The 24,988-nt window shown below is 39.4% G+C and overlaps 1 protein-coding gene across 3 annotated transcripts in view; it reads right to left on the bottom strand.

The window, feature by feature from the left end:
• Positions 1–24,988, bottom strand: part of ST7L (suppression of tumorigenicity 7 like) — a 149,510-nt gene that overhangs the window by 65,370 nt on the left and 59,152 nt on the right. For all 3 annotated transcript variants that reach the window (XM_066352861.1, XM_066352860.1, XM_066352862.1), the window contains exons 12-13: positions 8,405–8,555; positions 4,744–4,836 (exon numbers count right to left, since the gene is read on the bottom strand). In XM_066352861.1, the coding sequence (XP_066208958.1) occupies positions 4,744–4,836; positions 8,405–8,555 (244 nt within the window). The remainder of the gene's footprint in view (positions 1–4,743; positions 4,837–8,404; positions 8,556–24,988) is intronic.

Raw genomic sequence — 24,988 nt, 5'->3', positions numbered from 1 at the left:
TTATGGTTTACAGAGTGCCTTTTAATTTATATTACTTTAAAAAAATTTTAATAATCTTAAGAGATAGATGGTATTATGCTCACTTTATAAGGTAGAAAACTGTATAGCATTAGTAAAATAATTTCCTAAAATACGAGACTTTTATACTGTAGCAGAGACCTAATTATTTATTTTTGGATTGCTTTCTGTAGATTCATTTGTCAGTCAATGTTTAGCTAATACATCAATATAATGGATGACTAGTACAGAAACACTCCCTTGGAAGTAAAGTTCAAATTTCATCACTGGCTTGTAGAGAAAAATTTATCAGGAGGCATAAAAGACAACTAAATAGCTATGTGAACTAAGGGAATAGTTCAAGTCTGAACTTATGAGGTTCATAAGCAAATTCCAGAATGCTGTAAGTCATATCAAGGTTGAAGGAGAATTGAAAACAAAAAATATTAAGTACTCCTGAGTATTAGAACTCCACATTATTAAAAATGTGTTCATTCTACCACAGTCAGAGACAGAAAAAATACTCTCAGAACACATAATATCATCAAACAAGCCCCTCCAGCATCGTCCTTCTCTTCAATCTCCTGGAATTTGCAAATGAGTAGCGCCCTAGAAATAATCAAGGCCTGCCTGATCTGTGGTGGAGTGGTGGACAGAGTTCTGACCTGGAATGCTGAGGTCATGAGTTCAAAACCCCAGGCCTGCCCTGTTAATAGGGCACATACAAGAAGCAACTACTATGAATTGATGCTTCCTGCTCATATTCCACTTTTCTCTCTCTCTCTCTTCTCTGTCTAAAATCGATAAATAAAAACTTTTTTAAAAAAAGAAAGAAATTATCAAAGCTCATCAAGAAGCACACTGTTCTTACAGCCTACAGCTCTGACAAGACATGATAATAACCCTGGCTTTATTCATATTACTATATAAAGTTGGCCTTACATCAAGAAACCTTTGTAATGATTTGGGGGGTATTATTTTAGGCTAAATGTCTTAGCCTGATATAATACATTCTTGAATACTGATGTTCCTTAATTAAAGATTTGTTCCTTTGCCTTAAATATCCTTGTTTCTGTTAAAATGGAAAGACAATATAAAAAACTACTACTACCACCATCCTAGGAAAGAAAATAAAATTTCTCACCAATGACCTTCTAATTGCCAAGTCAATGAGTTCTTCTCAGTAATTATGTACCTTACTTAATACCTCAGCTACTCCTCCTCATTTGGAAATGTTTTTAGGATTCTAGGATATCTAGTTCTGGTTCTTGTCCTGTCTCTCTGACCACTCCTTCACTGAATCTTCCAGACTACTTATCAGTCCATTCCTCACACATTTTTGTGCCCCATGGTTCCACCCTTAGTTTACTTCTCACCCTAGAGTTCTCCTTAGTAATCTCATTCTTGCCTAGAAAAGTAGGGTATGTAAATATTTCGTTTTTAATTACCATGCATATGTGTACATATGGGTGAGATGTAACACATGCAATATACTCAGACCCTGAACTTATGATTCCCCCACTCCTATTCCCAAACCTGCTCCTCCTGCTGGGTGATGGATTTGCCATTCTTCAAGTCACCCAAGTCGGATTTAGAAATCATCCTGACTTTGGAGAGCTAGGCACTCCCCATTCCAGCTTCCTTATAGTCTATTCCATACATTTAGCACTTAATACATTGTTCATCAGTCTTTCTATTCACCTGTGAGCAGCGTAGGAGTTCAGAGTACAATAAGGAAGAAAAGATACTAATAGATAACATTTCTATTGAGTACTTACAATGTACCTGACATGTTTATAAGAATAAATTAATAAACATGACTAATTCAAATAATATCTCTTGAAAATTAGTTTTTATGGTGAATGTCATAGAGATACACAGAGGGACAATAAAGGGAACCCTGGCCTTCAATTTTAAAATCTAGAAGGGGGAGATTAAGAAGTACACAAGGTACTTGGATAGTTCAAAGAAGAGATAACATCTCAGAAGATGGAAGAAAATAAGAGATTCTGGGTGAAAAATATCAGCATACTCAACTTCTACAGTCTTGCCTAAATTTTCATCTATCTGTTTGAACTTGCCAGCTCATTAAATTTGATGCTTGTAAAATTGCAACTTTCCTTCCTAGACTTCAATTCTAATGGCCCAAGAATTGTAAAAACTGTGGCATGGGTTACTATCATATAAGGAAACATGGTACTAGTGTTTATAACCTCCAGATTTATTGGTTAAATCATAAAAAAGAGAGTTAAACAGCCCTGGCCAGGTAGCTAAGTTGGTTAGAGAGTCAGTCCAACACGCAAAGGTTGCAGGTATGATCCCTGGTCAGGGCACATATGAGAATCAACCTGTGAATGCACAAATAAGTGCTACGCAAATTCATGTCTCTCTCTCTCTAAAAGTCAATAAATAAATTTTTATTTTTTTCTGACAGAGAAAGAGATAGAGAGAGGGACAGATAGAGACAGACAGGAAGGGAGAGAGATGAGAAGCATCAATTCTTCCTTGCAGCTCCATAGTTGTTCATTGATTGCTTTCTCATATGTGCCTTGACCGGGGGGGGGGGGGGGGGGGGGGGGGCTTCAGCAGAGCAAGTGACTCCGTGCTCAAGCCAGTGACCTTGGGCTGAAGCCAGCAACCTTTGGGCTTCAAGCCAGCGACCTCTGAGCTCAAGTCAGTGACCATGGGGTCATGTCTATGATCCCACGCTCAAGCTGGCAACCCCACACTAGTAAGCTGGTGAGTTCACGCTCAAGCCAGATGAGCTGGTGTTCAAGCCAGTGATCTTGGAGTCTCAAACCTGGGTCCTCTGCATCCCAGTCTAATGCTCTATGCACTGTGCCACCGTCTGCTCAGGCCAATAAATGATTTAAAAAAAAAACAAACCCGAAAGTTAAATAGAAATTTACCAGCTCAGAGGGAAAAACTGGGTGGATGGTAGGGAACAGAAACAAAAGATATAGACTATTCATTTGAGAATTTTCTTCTTGTTCCTGAAAGCAGGAGCAAGGATGAAGCACTCTCAGCCATCATAACTCTACATATTGCTTGTTCTCCTCCTGACTTTTCAACTGCTTTTTTTTTTAATTGGCAAGTGTAGTCCATCCAACTTCGTTCTTTGTAAAGACTATTTTGCCTATTCTGGGTCCTTAACCTTACTCTCTAAGTGCTGGGATCAGCTTGTCAATTTCTGCTGGGATTTTGCTAGGAGTTGTATTGAGCCTACAGATCAATTTGGAGAGAAATGTCATATAAATCAGTGGTCCTCAACCTTTTTTGGGCCACGGACCAGTTTAATGTCAGAAAATATTTTCACGGACCGGCCTTTAGGGTGGGATGGATAAATGTATCACGTGACCAAGACAAGCATCAAGAGTGAGTCTTAGACAGATGTAACAGAAGGAATCTGGTCATTTTTTAAAAATAAAACATTGTTCAGACTTAAATATAAATAAAAGGGAAATAATATAAGTTATTCATTCTTCTGCGGACTGGTACCAAATGGCCCACGGACCAGTACCGGTCCACGACCTGGGGGTTGGGGACCACTGATATAAATAACGTTGAGTCTATTGCTCCATAGACATGGAATATCCCTACAGTTATTCAGATTTTCTTTAATTTTTCTCAGCAACATTTGGTAGTTTTTAGGGTACAAGTCTTGCCTTCTTTTGTTAAATTTATTCCTAAGTTGTTTGTTCTTTTTGATGCTACTATAATTGGAATTGTATTTGAAATTTCATTTTTGGGTTGTTCTTTGCTAGTATTATATATAAATATACAATTGAGTTTTGTGTGTTAATATTGCATTGGGCAACCTTGCTGAACTTGTTTATTAGTTCTAATAGTATTTTAATGAATTTCTTAGAACTTCCTACATAGAAAACCATGTCAACTGTGAATAAAGACAGTTTTACTTCTTCCTTTCCAATATGAATGCCTGTTATTTTTCTTGCTTGACAGCACTGACTAGACCCATCAGTACCACACTGAGAGGAAGTGGTGAGAGCAGACATCCTTGCCTTATTCCTGATCATACGGAGAAAGCATTCAGTCCTTCACTATTAAGTATGGTGTTAGCTGTGGGCTTTTCACAGATGCTTTTTATGGGACTCAGAAAGTTCCTTTTTATTCCTAGTTTCTTCAGAACTTTTATCATGAGTGGGTGTTAGATTCGTGTCAAATACTTTTTTTTGCATCTATTGTCCTTTATTCTATAAATATGGTGCATTACATTTTCAGATATTAAACCAACCTTACAATTGTGAGGAAAAGCCCTCTTGGTCATGAAGTACAATCCTTTTTATATGTTGCTGGATTGTTTGCTAAAATTTGGTTGACAATACTTATGCCTATATTCATTGGGGAAAATGTTCTGTAGTTTTCTTTCCTTTGTAATGATTTCGTCTGAATTTGGTATCAGGGTAATATTGGTATCATAGAATGAGATGAAGAGTGTTTACTCCTTTATTTTCTAAAAAGTTTGTAAAGTATCAGTATTATTTCCTTCTTCAATATTTGTAAGCTGCCGGCTCTTTTTAGTATCTTTAATCCTTGTGTCCTTCATTGCATTTAGCACATGTTTGGAAATGAATTGTGTTATGCAGGTATATCCAAGAAATGGCTAAAATAGTATTTAAGCAGTATCTTGAATTTCAACCAAAGGTACTTTGAAAACGGAAGAATATTTTGAAAAACAATCACACAACTACTGTTAAGTTTAGGAAAACTAGAATATTTACTTACTAGGTAATAGTTCTCTATCAGCAGTCTCTGTGCAGCTGGGATAAGGGTAAAATAGATGGCCTTTCTCTAATGGATATGGAATCATTCTAAAAGCTGAGAAAAAAAACACATATGTTGATGTTCAAATCAGACTCGTTTTCATCTTATACTACATATCAAAGCTATTTTAAGACTTTTTATAAAATTTTCACATAACATTTTCTTTTTTTTCTGGAGACACATTTTTGATGAAAGAAACAGGGTAAGCAAAGGAATAACTTAAAGGAAGAACAAGGCTTATTTAGAGAATAGTGACTGGTTAGGCTGGAATAAAACTACCAGGGGCACTGCATATGACTGGCTGAGTCCTTCTTGTCTCAGTCTCCTCGTTACAAACACAATAGACTCTCTAGGCATAATTCCACTTCTATAGTAATCTTCACAAAATTGCAACATGTATAACTGTTGTGGCCATACTGTTGGCAACTAGAGTTCTCAATGGCTCCTAACTTCACATATGAGATGTCACCAAAGTTTCCTATGAGCCGAGCTTAATTTAGATTGGAGTCACTAAAGTATAAATATATAACTCTTTGGCCAGGCCTGTCCCAGTATCTGTTTGTGTGTGGGGGGAAATGTATTAGAGTGCAGCCATGCTTGTTCATTTATATATCATGCAAGGTTACTTTCATGCTACAAGAGTTGGGTAGTTGTGACAAAGACTATGGCCTGCAAAGACGAAATATTTACCATCTGGCTTTATACAGAAAAAGTTTACCCCATCCCTGATCTAGACTGTCACCAACTCTTGTAGACTGCTTAAAGAAGGAATTCTTATTGATCTACTCAACTAGCTAAGTATCTATCAAAACTGTGATAGGCCCTGGCCAATTGGCTCAGCCAATAGGGTGTGGGCCCAGCGTGTGGAAGTCCCAGGTTCTATTACCAGCCAGGGCACACAGGAAAAGCACTCATCTGCTTCTCCACCCTTCCCCTCTCCTTCCTCTCTGCCTTCTTCTCTACCTTTCTATCTCTCTCTTCCCCTCCTGCAGCCAAGGCTCCATTGGAGCAAAGTTGGCCGGGTGGTGAGGACGCATCCATGGCCTCCACCTCAGGCGCTAGAATGGCTCCGGCTGCAACAAAGCAACGCCTCAGATGGGTGCAGCATCGCCCCCTAGTGGGCATGCCGGGTGGATCCTGGTCAGGCACATACGGGAGTCTGTCTGTCTCCCTGCTTCTAACTTCGGAAAAATACAAAACAAACAAAACAAAAAATAACTGTGATAAAGATTTTGCTTCTCCTCTAGTGCTTGACTCTATAAATTTTTATTAAAACATGGATTTTGTTTTGGCACAATAAAAAGTAGTGATTTGTCCAAAGTCCCAGAGCAAATCAGTGATAACACTAGGAAATTATGCATTAGGATGACTATTCATTATATACAGTATAAGGCATATACTGATTGAAAACCTCCTATATGCCAAGCAGAATGTTAGGCATTGAAGACACATACAAGGTGAATGAGATAAAATACCTGGCTTTGAGGAGCTTATAGACTACTCGGAGAAAGAGGAAAATAAAGTCTAATAACCCAAAGACATTCAGCTCCTCAGTTTCAGTTGTCTCAGTTTCACCAATCTGCATATTGTCAGTGTCAAGCACAGTGTCTGACCCTTAGAAAATGGTTAAGGCAAAGGTACTTAAATTTTCTTGTTTCAAGAACACATGGTGTCTGTCCTCCTTGTCTCTGGAATTTCTCTGATGCCCGTAGGCAAAAAGAATATCTAACAATTCCACTTAATAGGTAGTGGGTTCAAACATTGTTGAAAGTTTGCGTTCTAACAATTTATCAGTGATCTGAAAATAATGCACATACATGAAAAGAAAAAAATATTATTTCATTTCTAATAACCCTCATTTCTTACTAATGGGATGTATGAGTCTGTCGAGCACTCCACAACTTCTCAAACCTTGGAATGAGACTGGATAGAACTAGCCTCATTTCCTGTTCTACACTGATTTTTGTGTGGTACTTTTTCTAATCACAGCAACTAACAAAACCGCAGATATGCAAAGCTATGACACAGAAAGAAATAGAGACTGGAGAGCCATCCAATTATGGAACCATGAGCTATCTAGAATAATAGTTTAATTGTTTCTGACATAAATGATACTGCTGTATTTCCACTGAAAATTTAAAATATCCTGTGCCACTCTTGTGAATTTGCTGCAATGCCTCCAACATGCCTTAGTGCAAACTTTGGGAACTTGAGGGGGCTAACCAATTTTAGTGAATGAGCACTGAATTTATTGTTGAATTTTTGTTGATAGCAGAGGTGTATTTTCAATAAGAATTATTATAAGAATCAACTAATAAAATAATTTTAATTAAACTTAATTTTTTTAGTGATTTTAAGAAGTTACAAATAAGAGATATGGTAGTGAGTTGAAAAACAGACCAGTTCTGCAAAGAAGATACATAAATGGCCAATAGGTAAATTAAGAGATGTCCAATGTCACTAATATTAGGAACACACAAATAAAAATCACCATTAGATATCACTTCACACCCATTGGAATGGCTATTATATTAAAAAAACCTGAAAATAACAAATTTGATGAGGACATAGAGTTAACACTTATGCATTGCTAGTGGAATAGAAAAGGTGCAACTGCTATAGAAAACAGCATGGTGGGTGCTCGAAAAATTAAACATAGGGATTACATGATCCAGAAAGTCCTCTTTGAGTCCACACCCAAAATAATTGAAAACACAAGCCTGAACACATATGTGTACACCCATGTTCAAAGCTGGATTATTCACAATATCAAAAGGTGGAAGCAACTTAAATGCATAAATAAAATGTTGTATATACAAATATAATGGGGCAACCTTAAAAAGGAATGAAATTCTGACACATGCTATATAGCATTATGCTAAGTAAAATAAGCCCAATATAAAAGGACAAATATTGAATGATTCTACTATATGAGATACCTAAAGTAGTCAAACTCAGAGAGACAGAAAGGGGAGTTATTGCCAGGGTTTAAGGAGAAGGGAAGAATGGGGAGTTATTGTTTAATGTTTATAGAATTTCAGTTTGGGATCATGAAACTTCATGTATGTATCTTCATGTATGCCATTTATGTATCTTCTTTGGGGATGAATGATGGTGATAGCTGTGCAACAATGTGACTGTACATAATGCCACTGAATTGTCTATTTTAATACAACTAAACCCGTCAATTTTATGTGAGATGTATCACATTAAAAAATTTTAAGAATAAAGTTGATATTAGTTAATGAAAATAGTTTCATGTTATACACATATGAAAATAAAACAGTCCAATTTTATAAATATTAGAATAGCTCAATCACATTAAATGGCTTATAAACCAAAGAATATGAGTTATTATTTCCTTTTCTTACAAGTATGTCATTTAAACGAACATATGACAAAATGCCATCAGTTTGTCATTCTGCTTTTCCTAAATGTGGCATCAATATAAGTCCATTAAACATCTCTTCTATCAATAAATCAAATCTAACACCTCTGAGTTCACACGGAAACCAATCTGAGCAAGAAATGCTTACGGACACTCAGACAATCTAATTTAACAAGACTGCCTGTGAATGCAACGCTTGCGCAGAGCTGAGGGCTGGGCTTGGACAGTACTTACTGCCTTCCCACGTACACTGCAGCAGACTGAGGGCGCCTTCAATGCGCTTCCAGTGCTGGAGATGAAAGAAAGCGTAGGCGATTGCTTCACTGTCACCCCGCTTCAGAATGTGCTCTGGAGGTAAAATGAGACTTTTCATCTCCAGTAAATACTAGAAAAATAACACACACACACACACACACATAGACACACCACAGAAAAAAAAGAAATTTAAATTATGTTAAATTTAAACCTTTATAAAAATGTAAATTCAATTTTTAAAGTCAATTTTATTTTTTAAAAAAACAGACAAACATTAAGCTAGTTGAAATCATTAAGGTCCTATTGATAAATGTGCATAAAATACTTTATATGCAAATTTCAAGGACTGGAATAGTTCCTGTAGGTAAAAACTATGGTGATAATGGCTTATATATGACATTGCTAAATGCAAAATGGAAACTGAAGCTAAGGAAATATGGGAGAGCAAATATTTATTTTTCTAAAAACTAATTAAGTGTAAAAATTATACTGTTTTGAAACAACACTGTGGCAACATTCAATTATTTTTTCTCATTTCCATTGTCCAGGTGAAGAAGTTCAATTACATTAATATTTACTGAGAGCAAAGTACTTGCCTGTTAGGCAATACCAAAAAACACTATTTTTTTTTGGAGCATCCTAATGAAATGAGAAAGATAGATTTCTTATGTTAATAATTATATGCCCTGACTGGATAGCTCGGTTGGTTAACATCAGTGCTGAAGCACAGAGGTTGTCGGTTTGATCCCTGGTCAGGGCACATACAGGAACAGATCAATGTTCCTGTCTCTCTCTCTCTCTCTCTCTCTCTCTCTCTCTCTCCTCTCTAAAATCAATAAAGTAAACTTTAAAAAAAATTATAACCAGACTATGCTAAGTGTTTTATTAGAGAATAAACAATGTACCGTATTTTTTGCTCCATAAGACACACTTTTTTTCCCCCAAAGAGTGGAGGGGAAAATGCCCAAGTGTCTTATGGAGCAAAAAATACAGTATTTTATTAAACATTTTAACATACCATTTGGTTCAGAATATTTTTTTTCTTATTTTCCTCCTTACAACCTAGGTGTGTCTTATGGTCAGGTGCGTCTTATGGAGTGATAAATACGGTATATAGGAATATGAACAGGAAGTACTAATTTTTTTAAATTTAGCTTTTTTTATAAAAGCTTTATTGAGATATAATTTACATACTTTACAATTCACCCATTTAAAATACACAATTCAGTGGTTTTCAGTACACTCACAGATACGTGCAACCATCACCAGTCACTTTAAAACATTTCCATCACCTCAAAAGGGAACCCTTGTATTCTTTAGTTATCACTCTCTACTCCACCATCCCCCTAAACCCTGAGCAATCAATAAGCTACTTTTTGTCCCCATAGATTTGCCTATTCTGGATATTTCATACAAACAGAATCATGCAATATACGGCCTTTTGGAGTTTTGGGGGGGGGTTGGTTTTTTTATTTTAGCGTGAGAGAGAGGGACAGGTAGGAAGAGATTAGAAGCATCAACTCGCAGTTGTAGCACTTAGTTGTTCATTTCTTGCTTCTCAAACGTGCTTAGACTGAGGTGGGATTTTGGGGGGGTTCCAGCCAACCTAGTGACCCCTTGCTCAAGCCAGGGACCTTTAGGCTCAAGCCACCAACTACAGGTCATGTCTATGATCCCATGCTCAAGTCAGCGACCCCATGCTCAAGCTGGTGAGCCCGCTCACAAACTGGATGAGACCACCCTTTGGTGACCTTAGTGTTTAGAACCTGGGTTCTCAGCTTCCCAGGTCGATGCTCTATCCACTGCGCCACCACCTGGTCAGGCTGGAATTAGTTTCTTTCACTTAACAAAATGTTCTCAAGGTATATCCATGTTGCAGCAAGAATCAGTACCTCGTTCCTTTTTGTGACTAGATAATATGTCATTGTATGAATATAATAAATTAGTTTATCCATTCACCATTTGATGGATATTTGTTAGTTTTCACCTTTGGGCTATTTGAATAATACTTCAAAAAACATCATGTACCAGTTTTTACATAAACATCTGTTTTCATTCTTCTTTGGTATATACCTAGGATTGGAATTGCTGGGTCATATGGTAATTCTGTTTGTAAGGTATTAATTCTGCTTAAGGGGCTGAAAATAAACCTCTTGATGGAATTTAGGATTTGAGCTGATATATAAAGATGGATGGAATGTGGATGAGCAGATTGGGGGTTGGGTGGAGAAAAGAATAGGAGGACAGATTCAAAGTACAGGGCCAACTTGAGGCACTGAGCCAAGAGAACAAGATGCATTTAAGGGATTAGTGAGTGTGCTTATTAAAGAAGCTATAGCCTATCAATTCTTATTCACAGATGAAATTAAATTCTATCTGAAATTCTTGAAGAAAATACTTGCCTTAATATTATAATCCATAACAAAAGCAGCATAATTAGTTATTACACTAATCAAATGTACTAATTACATGAAGATGCAAAATTAATCACTTGTACATCATCTGTACTATTAAAGTAGTCAACTTAAAAAAATCTTTTAAAAATTTTAGTTAGCCAAATACTTCCTGCAAACACTAAAATAGGTTTGAAATATCTCTTTTCATTCTAAATAATTTGATATCAATTTGTCACAAGGTCCAAACCACATAACTTTTTATAAAATATAAAAAGAGAAACATTCTGGAGGTGTCTCAAAAGATATAGTCTCACATTTCAAATTTTAAGTTCCTCATATTGTTATACAAACTAATGAGATAACATAAATAGTGGAATTTGCGAAAAATACTTTGTAAAACTGCTACAATCAGGATGAATCTTAAAAACAAAATTAAGTGTAATGGTTTCAAAATTTAAGCCTTAGGTTATTAATATATATGTATATATTGGATTAACATTTCTAAAATTTTTCTTATGAAAAGTGTATTTCCAACACTTACTGAGCTTAATGCCTACCTTTAATGACTCTTACTCCTATACCTCAATAAAGTTGAAATAAAAAAGAAAAGAAAATTTACTGTTAGTCTTGATGTATCTGGCTCTCTCCTCAAAGTGTAAGAATGCAACCTGCTCATCGATTTATTTTAGCAGATGTCACAAGCTATGAGATTATTTACTAATCCAGTTTGGGGACTTAACATTTCCCATTCAGTTTCTTAAAGGAATGCAGCAGAGGTTGTGTCTTGGTCAAGCAAAGCCCATTTGCTGCCTGGTTGGGTTTTCCCCCCTTAGTGCCTTGGGCCTATATTCAGGAGGGTAATATTCTTTCTAATCCTCTCTAATCCTTGACCATTTTTTTAAAACACAGTAAAAGATCACTCGCACCAGGCAGCTGTGGGAAAATGGACTCAAATAACTGACCTCTGACATGACTCCTTATGCTCTTTGCAAGTGCACGAAGAGCTTCTTCAGTAGGAAGAAGAAAAAAAGTAGCAATCACAGCAAAATCTCCATCATAAAAAAAGAGTACCTCATTTTCAGAAGAAACTTTTAATACTTCAACCAACTTATTTCTATTAAAATTCTGCCTCATTTTACAGATAGAAGAGACAAAATATCCCCAATTATTTTCAATGAGTTTTACAACCTGAAGCTTTAAATTAACCCTATCTTTAGCAAATGGTAAGCAAAGATATTCAGTTAACAATTATTCAATAAAACTTATAGAAAATGCCAACTTAATATGTCAAGAAAATATTTTTTGAATGGCAACTATACATCTATATTTTCACTGTTTAATAATATAAGTGACAATTCAGAGAGTAATCAAACACACATGGTATGCTTATTAGGAAATGATACTTCAGGAGCTTATATTTAAAAATCTTGTGCCTGGCCTGTGGTGGTGAAGTGGATAGAGCATCGACCTGGAACATGGAGGTTGTGGGTTCAAAACTCTGGGCTTGCCCAATCAAGGCACACACGACAAGCAATCAATGAACAACTAAAGTGAAGCAACTATGAGTTGATACTTCTTGTCCCCCTCCACCTTCTCTCTCTGTAAAATCAATACATAAAGTCTTAAAAAAATAATCTTGCCCTCACTGGTTAGCTCAGTCGATTAGTGTTGTCCCTAGATACCAACGCTGCAGGTCCGATCCCTGGTCAGCACTCACACAGGGAAGCGCCCAATGAGCACACAGCTAAGTGGAACCACAAATGAATGTTCCCTCCCACCCCCATCTCTCTCCCTCTCTCTGTCTCTCTAGAATCAATCAGTAAAAAAAAAATTCTTTTTTTAAAGGTTAAAAAACGCGCAGTGGATAAAGCGTCAACCTGGAAACACTGAGGTTGCCGGTTCAAAACCCTGGCTTGCCTGGTCAAGGCACATATGGGAGTTGATGCTTCCTGCTCCTCCCCTTTCTCTCTCTCTCTCTCTCTCTCTCTCTCCCCCCCTCCTCTCTAAAATGAATAAATTTAAAAAAATAAAGGTTAAAAAACTTTGCTATTTAATAATTTTTAAAAATCTTCCTATGCTACCTTATTTTTTACTGTCACATCTTCCCTATTACTAAATGTCCTTTCCAATTTGACTATTTTTCAATTTCTTATAAGGCACTAAAATAAAATTTCACCCTCAAAATTTAGGGAAATTTTTCAACTCAAGGAAAATGTATTTAAAGAAGGTAGTTATAGGATAATACTTATTTATCTTCTTCACAAACTGCTACTCAGGAATTTCTGCTACCCGGCATAAGCTGTAAATACCACACAATAGAAACTATAGTATATCCTTCCCATTCTACTGCCCGAAGCAGACATTAACATACTGAAACTGACCTGATCCGATATTTGTAGCTAAACTGTCTTCAAACTCATACTTATATTTGTTTCTACTTAAAGAAAACTTCTAAATTTTGGGGCTAACTAAAAACTAAACAAAATAAAAAATATCCTACCACCTAAACTTCACTTTCCTATGAAGAAGAATATGAAAGGTTAAAAACTGTAGGGTGGTTGGTTTTATTTTGCCTTGGTCTTTTTTTCTACTTACAAAAAATGCGAACACTGCAGAGTTACACAGTAGAAAAATAATATATATATTACAAGGTTGGAGAATAAAAGAATAAAGAAAATGAAGATAATCTGATTTATGTTTGTCAGGATTTCTTTAAGTACAAAATACTGTTTTTCTTAAAAATAGGATCAAACTGTTAAGTAACTCACTTTTTACTCCACAAAACATCTTTTTTTTTTTTTTCATTTTTCTGAAGCTGGAAACAGGGAGAGACAGTCAGACAGACTCCCACATGCGCCCACCAGGGGCGACGCTCTGCCCACCAGGGGGCGATGCTCTGCCCATCCTGGGCGTCGCCATGTTGCGACCAGAGCCACTCTAGCGCCTGAGGCAGAGGCCACAGAGCCATCCCCAGCGCCCGGGCCATCTTTGCTCCAATGGAGCCTTGGCTGCGGGAGGGGAAGAGAGAGACAGAGAGGAAAGTGCGGCGGAGGGGTGGAGAAGCAAATGGGCGCTTCTCCTGTGTGCCCTGGCCGGGAATCGAACCCGGGTCCTCTGCACGCTAGGCCGACGCTCTACCGCTGAGCCAACCGGCCAGGGCCACAAAACATCTAAGAATACATTTCTTCTTGTCTCTATATAGGTCTAACTCATTTTTAATTGCTGTATGGTATTCCATTAAAAGCTGAGTTATTTTATAATATAAGTTGAAAAATAAGCTCATGTTAGAATTGTACTACCATCCTTAAAAGGTCAAAAATGATATAAGTAAGCAAAACAAAAATAGTAAAGTAAAATATATATGATACATAAATTTTACATGTAAATTTACAAAAATAGTAATATAAAAAGTCAAAACTCATAAAAATAAGTAAAATGGCTTAAAAATTCCCCAAAATAATAGGGTCCAAAATTTTACTTTCTTTAACTTAGGTAGGCCTTTATTGCAATGCAGATCCAAACTAAAGACATGTCTATTTACCAAACACTTATTGAATGCCTATTATATGCTAGGCAGAATATCAGACATAAAATGATGAGTAAGCCAGTAGTGCTTTTTAAAAAGCTTACTGGGAACCAAGGGAGAAACATAAAAAAAGACCAAAAAGAAGAAGAAAAGATATGATTAAGGTACTGAAGGAACAGAGAAGAAAGAGCCATTATCTCTGCCTGGAAAAGACACTTTTATATGAAGGAGGCAACGGACAAGCAGGGTCCCGAAGAATGAGCAGAAACTTGACAGGCAGAGAAGAGACGGAGCACAGGTACCAAGTTAGGGAGATACGATGAGATGTGGCCCATCCAGGAAGCAGTGATGCTGGCGATTAAAGAACAAGGCAGACATTGCAAGGAGGAAGGCTGTGCAGGGCTTCTATATCTGCAATACTAAGGGACGGTCTTTATCTTACAGGTGACAGGGAACAAGCAGAGCTCTCTCAGCAGAGTAAGATTTACTATTGAGGCAGATAATTTTGGCCAGTAACCAGAGTGGAGAGGGGTTGATGGCAGGGAGACCAGTGAGGAATTTGTCTTAACAGTCCAAGAAAGAGATAGTAAACACATCTATATGATTAGAAATGCACAGAAAATGTCTGGCAATAACTAAACCAAACACAAACAGTGGTTACTTGAGAAAGTAGAGTTGGGAGCGAAAAAACAAGGGAAAATTTACTTTATAAACTTTTTTTTTTTTTTTACAGAGACAGAGAGAGAGTCAGAGAGAGGGATAGATAGGGACAGACAGACACGAAGGAGAGAGATGAGAAGCATCAATCATCAGTTTTTCGTTGAGAACCTTAGTTGTTCATTGATTGCTTTCTCATATGTGCCTTGACCGTGGACCTTCAGCAGACCGAGTAACCCCTTGCTGGAGCCAGCGACCTGGGGTCCAAGCTGGTGAGCTTTGCTCAAACCAGATGAGCCCGCGCTCAAACTGGCGACCTCAGTGTCTCTAACATGGGTCCTCCACATCCTACTTCGACGCTCTGTCCTTGCACCACCACCTGGTCAGGCAACTTTATAAACTTTTGAGAGATCCAAACTGTTTGTAAAAAGTACTCATTACTTCTAAAATAACAATAATCGCCTAACCAGGCATTGGTGCAATGGATAGAGCGTTGGACTGGGATGCAGAGGACCCAGGTTCGAGACCCCGAGGTCACCAGCTTGAGAGCAGGCTCATCTGGTTTGAGCAAAAGCTCACCAGCTTGGACCCAAGGTCCCTGGCTTGAGCAAGGGGTTACTCGGTCTGCTGTAACCCCACGGTCAAGGCACATAGGAGAAAGCAATCAATGAACAACTAAGGTCTCGCAACGAAAAACTAATGATTGATGCTTCTCATCTCTCTCCATTCCTGTCTGTCTGTCCCTATCTATCCCTCTCTCTGACTCTCTCTCTGTCTCTGTAAAAATAAAATAAAATAACAATAATCTTTTTTTTTTTTTTTTTGTATTTTTCTGAAGCTGGAAACGGGGAGAAACAGTCAGACAGACTCCCACATGCGCCCGACCGGGATCCACCGGGCACGCCCACCAGGGGCGATGCTCTGCCCACCAGGGGGTGATGCTCTGCCCATCCTGGGCGTGGCTATGTTGCGACCAGAGCCACTCTAGTGCCTGAGGCAGAGGCCACAGAGCCATCCCCAGCGCCTGGGCCATCTTTGCTCCAATGGAGCCTTAGCTGCGGGAGGGGAAGAGAGAGACAGAGAGGAAGGAAAGGGGGAGGGGTGGAGAAGCAGATGGGCGCTTCTCCTGTGTGCCCTGGCCGGGAATTGAACCTCGGACTTATGCATGCCAGGCCGACGCTCTACCACTGAGCCAACTGGCCAGGGCCGACAATAATCATTTTTTAAAGACTGGTAGTGAAGGTGCAGGACGGGGACCTGGGGCTGGAGTAGGTGGCTAGATCTGAGAGAGGTTTCAAAGGGTTGTAATCCAAGCTGGTAATTTGGAAAGGGCAGGAGTAAAGGTTAATGAGGGAAAGAGGATAATGAAGTCATAAATCAGAATATCTAATTAAGGAAGGACAGACAAGTTAAAGAAAAGACTTAAATTTTTAAAATTTCAGCTTGAGACACATTAAAGTGTCTGAAGTACCTAATACACACCTAGTTAAAAATGTCCATAACTAGCCTGACCAGGTGGTGGCGCAGTGGATACAGCGTCGGACTGGGATGCGGAAGGACCCAAGTTCGAGACCCCGAGGTCACCAGCTTGAGCGCGGGCTCATCTGGCTTGAGCAAAAAGCTCACCAGCTTGGACCCAAGGTCGCTGGCTCCAGCAAGGGGTTACTCGGTCTGCTGAAGGCCCACGGTCAAGGCACATATGAGAAAGCAATCAATGAACAACTAAGAAGTCGCAACGCGCAACGAAAAACTAATGATTGATGCTTCTCATCTCTCTCTCTGTTCCTGTCTGTCTGTCCCTGTCTATCTCTGCCTATGTAAAAAAAAAAAAAAATGTCCATAACTAGATAGAAATGCAAGTGTATAAAGGAGGAAACCAGGGTTAACAGATACGGATTTAGAAATTATCCATAAATAAAATATAGTGGAAGAAATAAATCAAGGCTGATACCCAGTAAGTGCTACAGGACCTTCCATATTACCTTTAAATCACCTTATTGTCATATCTGGAATAAATCAGAAATTGCTTGGGATAATTTTAACTAGTATTAAACTACAGATAATGTACTCAACTGCTCATGCCTCTTGCTTTTCACTAAAAATATAAAAAATTAAAACTACTTTGTAAGCTATAGTTAAAAGAACATAATGATGTCTGGTCTGATGGTTTCTTTTATAACTCTAAAGCCATACCTATGCTTATATTCAACTTCACTTTAATTTTGAATTGCTTTGATCTTTATAATTTATCTTTAGATTACTTTGTTTCTACTACTTTGTAAATCTTACAACAGCTTTTGACCAAAAGCAATATAATTCTGACCTGAAGTAATGATAATGCTTTATAATCTTCCTCTTAAAAGCAGAGGTTAAAGAAAAATCTCTCTGAAGGCATCTGAAATTAAGGTACTTTGCCCTTGATCAGTCATGCACACCAAGAACCAATTTATCTCTGCAATTAGTTTTCTCAGTGCACATTCTATGAGATTGGACAGGCAGGCTGAACACAAAAAGTCCACAAGGATGTGTATTAGCCAGGAGACTAAGATGGTTCCCACACAGAAGGTAAACAAGTGCTATATGAATAAACTGAAAGAAAGCAGAATACTACCTAACAGCCTCAGGAGCAAGGGGGAGTGATCTTACACTGAAAGGAGAGAGAAGGGAGGCTAGCGAGAACCTCTGCCAAGGAAAACTCCTTTCCACATCATCCTGCAGAGCAGCATCTTGAGAGAGAAGCCTTTCACTCTCAACTCTTCCACCCGGGCCACAGCACAGCCCCACTGGGTTCTGTTTGGGTTGCAGACTTTGTCCTTTGGCTACTGCTATGCCACTCAGGATCTCAATGGAGTGCCTGATTCCCTCTTATCTTTTAAATATGCTGCTATAATATAGGACCAATGAAATGTAAGCCTGCTGCCAATGAAATGTAAGCCTGCTGCCAAAGAGCTAGTGTCTTCTATGGTGAACCGGCCAAATACACGTGGAGTCTACAACCAGACATGCTGAGTGTCACACTAAGAACAGTCACATCTACACTAGATCACTAACAGTCACGGATTTAACATTTTTAATCTCAGTCATCTGTGGTATCTCCAAACATTCATAATTTATAAAGCCATCATTTTGCTGAGGCACAAATTTGAATCATGTGCTCTGAGGCCTGTGTACATCTCAGAATAACTTACCTAATGAATAACCCTGGCTGACTCCTCAGCATCCATATCTCAGCAAGGTTTATGACCCATCCTCCTGGGTGAAATTACATGTTATGACAGTTTTTAAATTTTCCATTATTTGAGAGAGAGAGAGAAGCATCAACTCGTTCCACTTAGTTGTTCCATTTAGTTGTGTACCATTGATTGCTTTTTGAATGTGCCCTGACCAGGGATTGAACCCATGACCTCTGTGTGCCAGGAAAACATTGTATGCACTGAACCACACAGGCAGGGCATGGTATTCTTAACTATAGAGATTCATAATAGTTTTGGACCGTATTAATCAAGAACCTCAATGGCCTACTGTAATAAAAATGTTAAAGAATATCTTCTATAATAAAAGGATAGTTTTAAAAATGTGCAAAGGACATGAATAGACATATACCCAAAGAAGATACACAGGTAGACAATAAGAACATAAAAAATGTTAAAAATCATTAGTCATTAAGAAAATGCAAACCCAAACCACAATAAAATACCACTCTACACCTCCTAAGATAACTATAATCAAAAGACAGACGCCCTGGCCAGTTGGCTCAGCAGTAAAGCATTGGCCCAGCATGTGGAAGTCCTGGGTTTGATTCCCAGCCAGGGCACACAGGAGAAGCGACCATCTGCTTCTCCACTCTTCCCCCTCTCCTTTCTCTCTGTCTCTCTCTTTCCCTCCCAAAGTCAAGGCTCCATTTGAGCAAAAGTTGGTCCCTGCGCTGAGGACGGCTCCATGGCCTCCACCTCAGGTGGTAAAATGGCTCTGGTTGCAGTGGAGCAACACCCCAGAGGGGCCGAGCATCACCCCCTGTTGGGCATTCTGGGGGAGTCTGTCTGTCTGCCTCTCCTCTGCTTCTCACTTCAGAAAAATACACACAAAAAAGACAATAACAAGGGTTGACATGAATGTACAGAAATTGGAGCCCTCCCTCATACATTGCTGGTGGGAATGTAAAATAGCACAGCAACTTTGGAAAATAGTTTGGCAATCTTTCAAAGAGTTAAACATAGGTCTGACCTGTGGTGGCGCAGTGGATAAAGTGTCCACCTGGAACACTGAGGTTGCCGGTTCAAAACCCTGGGCTTACCCGGTCAAGACACATATGGGAGTTGATGCTTCCTGCTCCTCCCCCCTTCTCTCTTCTCTCTCTCTCTCTCCTCTAAAATGAATAAATAAATTTAAAAAAATAAAATAAACAGCCCTGGCCGGTTGGCTCAGCAGTAGAGCGTCAGCCTGGCGTGCAGGAGTCCCGGGTTCAATTCCCGGCCAGGGCACACAGGAGAAGTGCCCATCTGCTTCTCCACTCCTCCCCCTCTCCTTCCTTTCTGTCTCTCTCTTCCTCTCCTGCAGCGAGGCTCCATTGGAGCAAAGATGGCCCGGGCACTGAGGATGGCTCTGTGGCCTCTGCCTCAGGTGCTAGAATGGCTCTGGATGCAAAAGAGTGACGCCCCAGAGGGGCAGAAAATCGCCCCCTGGTGGGCATGCCGGGTGGATCCCGGTTGGGCACATGCGGGAGTCTGTCTGACTGCCTCTCCGTTTCCAGCTTCGGAAAAATGAAAAAAAAAAAAAAATTAAACATATAATTACCATACAACCTGTCAATTCCCCTCCTAGGTATATACCCCAAAGAAGTGAAACCATGTATTCACATGAAAATTTGACCATGAATATTCATAGCAGCATATTCATAACAGCCAAATAGTGGAACCAACCCTAATTTCCAACAATCAATGAATGGAAAAACAAAATGTGGTAGTCATACAATAGAATATACTCAGACATAAAATGAAGTATTGATACGTGCTACACTATGCTAAGTGGAAAAAGTCAGACACAAAAGGCCACATATTCTATGATTCCAAATCAAAGAGACAGAGTATAGATTAGTGGATGCCAGGGATTGGGGGAGGGAGGAAAGGGGAGTGACTGCTAATAGGTACATGGTTTCTTTTTGGGGTAATAAAAATTTTCCAGAATTAGCAACCTTGTGAATGTACTAAGAACTACTGAATGTGTACTTCAAATGGGTGAATTCTGTGATGTGTAGATTATTATCTCAATTAAAAACAATTAAAATTTTATACCCTCTATAAAAGCCCTTGTGGGTTGGATAATAAAGAATAGAGACATTAGAGTGACTGAAACAGGACGCTGTGGAATAATTAGAAGGTATGAAACATTTTCTAATATAAAATTAAAAATCTGACAACTTCTATAGTAGCTGAAAGATGCACAATCTTTTTCTTGTTTGGTGACTAAAAAGAATGTTCGTTGAACCAATGCCATAGCGAGGTAATGAAGAACAAGTCAAAAACCATGAAAACATGCTGTTCTAATTTTTAACTGTTACTATTATTGTTACTGTACACTGAAACTCATTCAGTAGATTAAAAAAATCTGCACAGGCAATCAATATTAATGAAATATCTAAAGCAAATTCACAGCCTGAAGAGATTTATATAATCTTTCTCTGTTGTGCTTCTAATAGTTTCCAGCTTTAACAAACTGCACAGCTCTAGACCCTCAGCCATTTCTGCTGTAGCAATGTGGAAATTGGCCAAAAATGTTTCCTGCTAAAACAGCTTTATTCCTTTGTCATTTGACTGGTAAGATTCATATGTTTGACAAATTTGCATAATAAATTGTAAGATTAAAAGAAGATTTAATATATATACACTTAAAGTCACTCTTCATTAGGTTAATTAAGTTATGACCCACAGTTGAAGCTTGAGGAAGAAAAACCCCTAAAGCCCTTTATGTTTGCTTGGCTGTAGCTGGGAGTCAGGAATAGAGACCATAACAGAACAGAGAGAGAGAGAGACAGAGAGGGACACAGAGAGAGAAAGAGAGAGAGAGACACACTTTACATAGTTCATCACTTGTAAAACCCTAACAAACACAGCCAGCCACAAATTCCAGAGCTCTCCCAGTTCATATAACAATAATGTTATTTAAGTGGAATGTTATCCAAACCTTAATCATTATCCTGTTTGATAATACCCAGCTTAAAATGTCTATGCACAGCCTGACCAGGCGGTGGCGCAGTGGATAGAGCGTCGGAATAGGATGTGGAGGACCCAGGTTCAAGACCCCAAGGTCACCAGCTTGAGCACAAGCTCATCTGGTTTGAGCCAGGCTCACCAGCTTAAGCCCAAGGTTGCTGGCTCAAGCAAGGGATCACTCGGTCTGCTGTAGCCCCCGGTCAAGGCACATATGAGAAATCAATCAATGAACAACTAAGGAACCGCAACGAAGAATTGATGTTTCTCATCTCTCTCCCTTCCTGTCTGTCTGTCCCTATCTGTCCCTCTCTCTGATTCTCTCTGTCTCTCCCACACAAAAAAAAGTCTATGCACAAGCAATAATGTAAGGTTATAGCACCATTATACTTAGCTGGGTATTCTTTTTTTTTTTTTAAAGACTTTATTTATTCATTTTAGAGAGGAGAGAGAAGATGGGAGGAACAGCATCAACTCCCATATGTGCTTTGACCAGGCAAGCCCAGGGTTTCGAACCAGCAACCTCACGCGTTCTAGGTCGATGCTTTATCCACTGCACCACCACAGGTCAGACTTAGCTGGGTATTCTAAAAAAGTAGAATTGTCAACTGGCTGTGGCAATGGCAAATAGTTGAGGGGAAAATAGGAAAATTTCTACTTACATATAAAAAAATTTTTAATGTTAAAGTATATACACATTATATACTTTAAAATTTATATATCGCCCTGGCCGGTTGGCTCAGCGGTAGAGCGTCGGCCTAGCGTGCGGAGGACCCGGGTTCGATTCCCGGCCAGGGCACACAGGAGAAGCGCCCATTTGCTTCTCCACCCCTCCGCCGCGCTTTCCTCTCTGTCTCTCTCTTCCCCTCCCGCAGCCAAGGCTCCATTGGAGCAAAGATGGCCCGGGCGCTGGGGATGGCTCTGTGGCCTCTGCCTCAGGCGCTAGAGTGGCTCTGGTCGCAACATGGCGACCCCCAGGATGGGCAGATTATCGCCCTCTGGTGGGCAGAGCATAGCCCTTGGTGGGCGTGCCGGGTGGATCCCGGTCGGGCGCATGCGGGAGTCTGTCTGACTGTCTCTCCCCGTTTCCAGCTTCAGAAAAAAAAAAAAAAAAAAAAAAAAAAAAAAAAAATTTATATATCAAAGTATATACATTTAACATTTAATAGTTTTGAGGTATACTTTACATATCACAAAATTTACCATTTTAAGTATTGTGTATAGTAAAATGATTTTTAGTAAATGTATACAGTTGTGCAACCATCACCACAAAAAGTTCCCTTGCTGACCTGTGGTGGCGCAGTGGATAAAGCGTCAACCTGGAAATGCTGAGGTTGCCGGTTCAAAACCCTGGGCTTGCCTGGTCAAAGGCACATTTGGGAGTTGATGCTTCCTGCTCCTCCCCCCTTCTCTCTCTCTCTCTCTCTCTCTCTCTCTCTCCCTCTCTCTCCTCTCTATAATGAATAAATAAAATCTTAAAAAAAAAAGAAAAAGAAAAAGTTCCCTTGTCCCTGTATGTAGTCAACGCCACTCCTACCACCTGTCCCAGGGAATCACTGATCTGCTTTTTGAGTCTATGGGTTTACCTGTTCTAGAAAATACACATAAATAAAATCATAGTCTTTTGTGTCTGGTTTCTTTCACTTGACATAAAGTATTTGAGGTTCATCTATATTGTTGCATGTGCTTATATTTTGTTCCTTTTAAGTGCTAAGAAGTGCTCCATTTTATGGATATACCACAACCCATTTACTCATTCACCTGTCTTTGGATTGTTTCAAGTTTTTGGCCCTTGTGAACAATACAGCTATAAACAATTGGATACAAGTCTTTGCATGGAAATATGTTTTCACTGCACTTGTGTAGATACCTAGGAATGGAATTGATGGGTTATACAGTAAGCATATATGTTTAACTTTAAAACTGTTTTCCTAAGTTGTGATACTATTTTACATGCACAGTAGCAGTGTATAAAGTTTCCCCACATCCCTGTCAACACTTGGTATTGTCAGTCTTTGTGAGTATGGGCATTCTAGTGGGTATAAAGTATATCATAGTGTGCTTTTATTGTATTTTTCAATGGCTAATAATGCTGAGTATGTTTTTCGTTTCTGTTTTTGTTTTTGTATTTTTCTGAAGTTGGAAACGGGGAGGCAGTCAGACAGACTCCCGCATGCGCCTGACCGGGATCCACCCAGCACACCCACCAGAGGGCGATGCTCTGCCCATCTGGGGTGTTGCTCTGTTGCAACCAGAGCCATTCTAGCGCCTGAGGCAGAGGCCAAGGAGCCATCCTCAGCACCCGGACCAACTTTGCTCCAATGGAGCCTTGGCTGTGGGAGGGGAAGAGAGAGACACAGAGAGGAAGGAGAGGGGGAGGGGTGGAAAAGCAGATGGGCGCTTCTCCTGTGTGCCCTGGCTGGGAATCGAACCCAGAACTCCTGTACACCAGGCCAATGCTCTACCACTGAGCCATCTGGCCAGGGCAATGCTGAGTATGTTTTAATGTGTCTATTAGCTATTCCTGTATTTTTGTTGGTAAAGTGACTATTTACATATTTTGCTCATGTTTTGAGTCATTTGTCCTCTTAATATTGAGTTCTAAGAGTTCTTTGTAAGTTCTGGATAGAAGTTCTCTAACAGATACAAATTTTTTGTGTGTGTGTGTGACAGAGACAGAGAGAGAGACAGATAGGGACAGGCAGATAGAAAGGGAGAGAGATGAGAAGCAACAATTCTTCATTGCAGTTCCTTACCTGTTCATTGATTGCTTTCTCATATGTGCCTTGACCAGGGACTACAGCAGAGCGAGTGACCCCTTGCTCAAGCCAGCGACCTTGGGCTTCAAGCCAGTGACCTTTGGGCTCAAGCCAGTGACCATGGGGTCATGTCTATGATCCCAGGCTCAAGCCGGCAATCCCACCCTCAAACTGGTGAGCCCATGCTCAAGCCAGATGAGCCCACCCTCAAGCCGGCAACCTCAGAGTTTCAAACCTGGGTCCTCTGCATCCCAGTTCAACACTCTATCCACTGGGCCAGTGCCTGGTCAGGCCAGATATTTGACTTGCAAATATTTTCTCCCAGTCTTTGGCTTGTCTTCTCATTTTCTTAATGGTGTCTTTTGAAGAGCAAATGTTTTAAGAAGTTCAATTTATCCTTTTTTTTCTGTTATGAATCATGCTTTTAAAGAAATTTTGGTCTAATCCAAGACACAAAGATTTTCTTCAGTTTCCTTCTAGAAATTTTATAATTTTACCTCTTACATTTAGACCTATAATCCATTTTTGAGTACACTTTTGTATATGGTATGAGGGAATGGATCTGAGGGGTTATAATTTTTCAGATTTTTAACATTTAGTTTTTTTATTAAGTTTATTGGGATGACCTTGGTTTACAAAACCATACAGGTTTCACGTGTACAACTAAGTAAAAGACCATCAGCCTGACCAAGCAGTGGCGCAGTGGATAGAGCGTTGGATTGAGATGCCGAGGACCCAGGTTCGAGACCCTGAGGTCGCCAGCTTGAGCGCGGGCTCATCTGGCTTGAGCAAAAAGCTCATCAGCTTGGATCCAAGGTTGCTGGCTCGAGCAAAGGTTACTTGGTCAACTGAAGGCCCATGGTCAAGGCACACATGAGAAAGCAATCAATGAACAGCTGAGGTGTCGCAACGAAAAACTGATAATTGATGCTTCTCATCTCTCTCCGTTCCTGTCTGTCTGTCCGTCCCTATCTGTTCCTCTCTCTGACTCTCTCTCTCTGTCCCTGTAAAAAATAAAT

Source organism: Saccopteryx leptura, chromosome 11, assembly GCF_036850995.1.
Source record: "Saccopteryx leptura isolate mSacLep1 chromosome 11, mSacLep1_pri_phased_curated, whole genome shotgun sequence".
NCBI lineage: Eukaryota > Metazoa > Chordata > Mammalia > Chiroptera > Emballonuridae > Saccopteryx > Saccopteryx leptura.
This window is presented reverse-complemented; position numbering and strand designations above follow the sequence as displayed.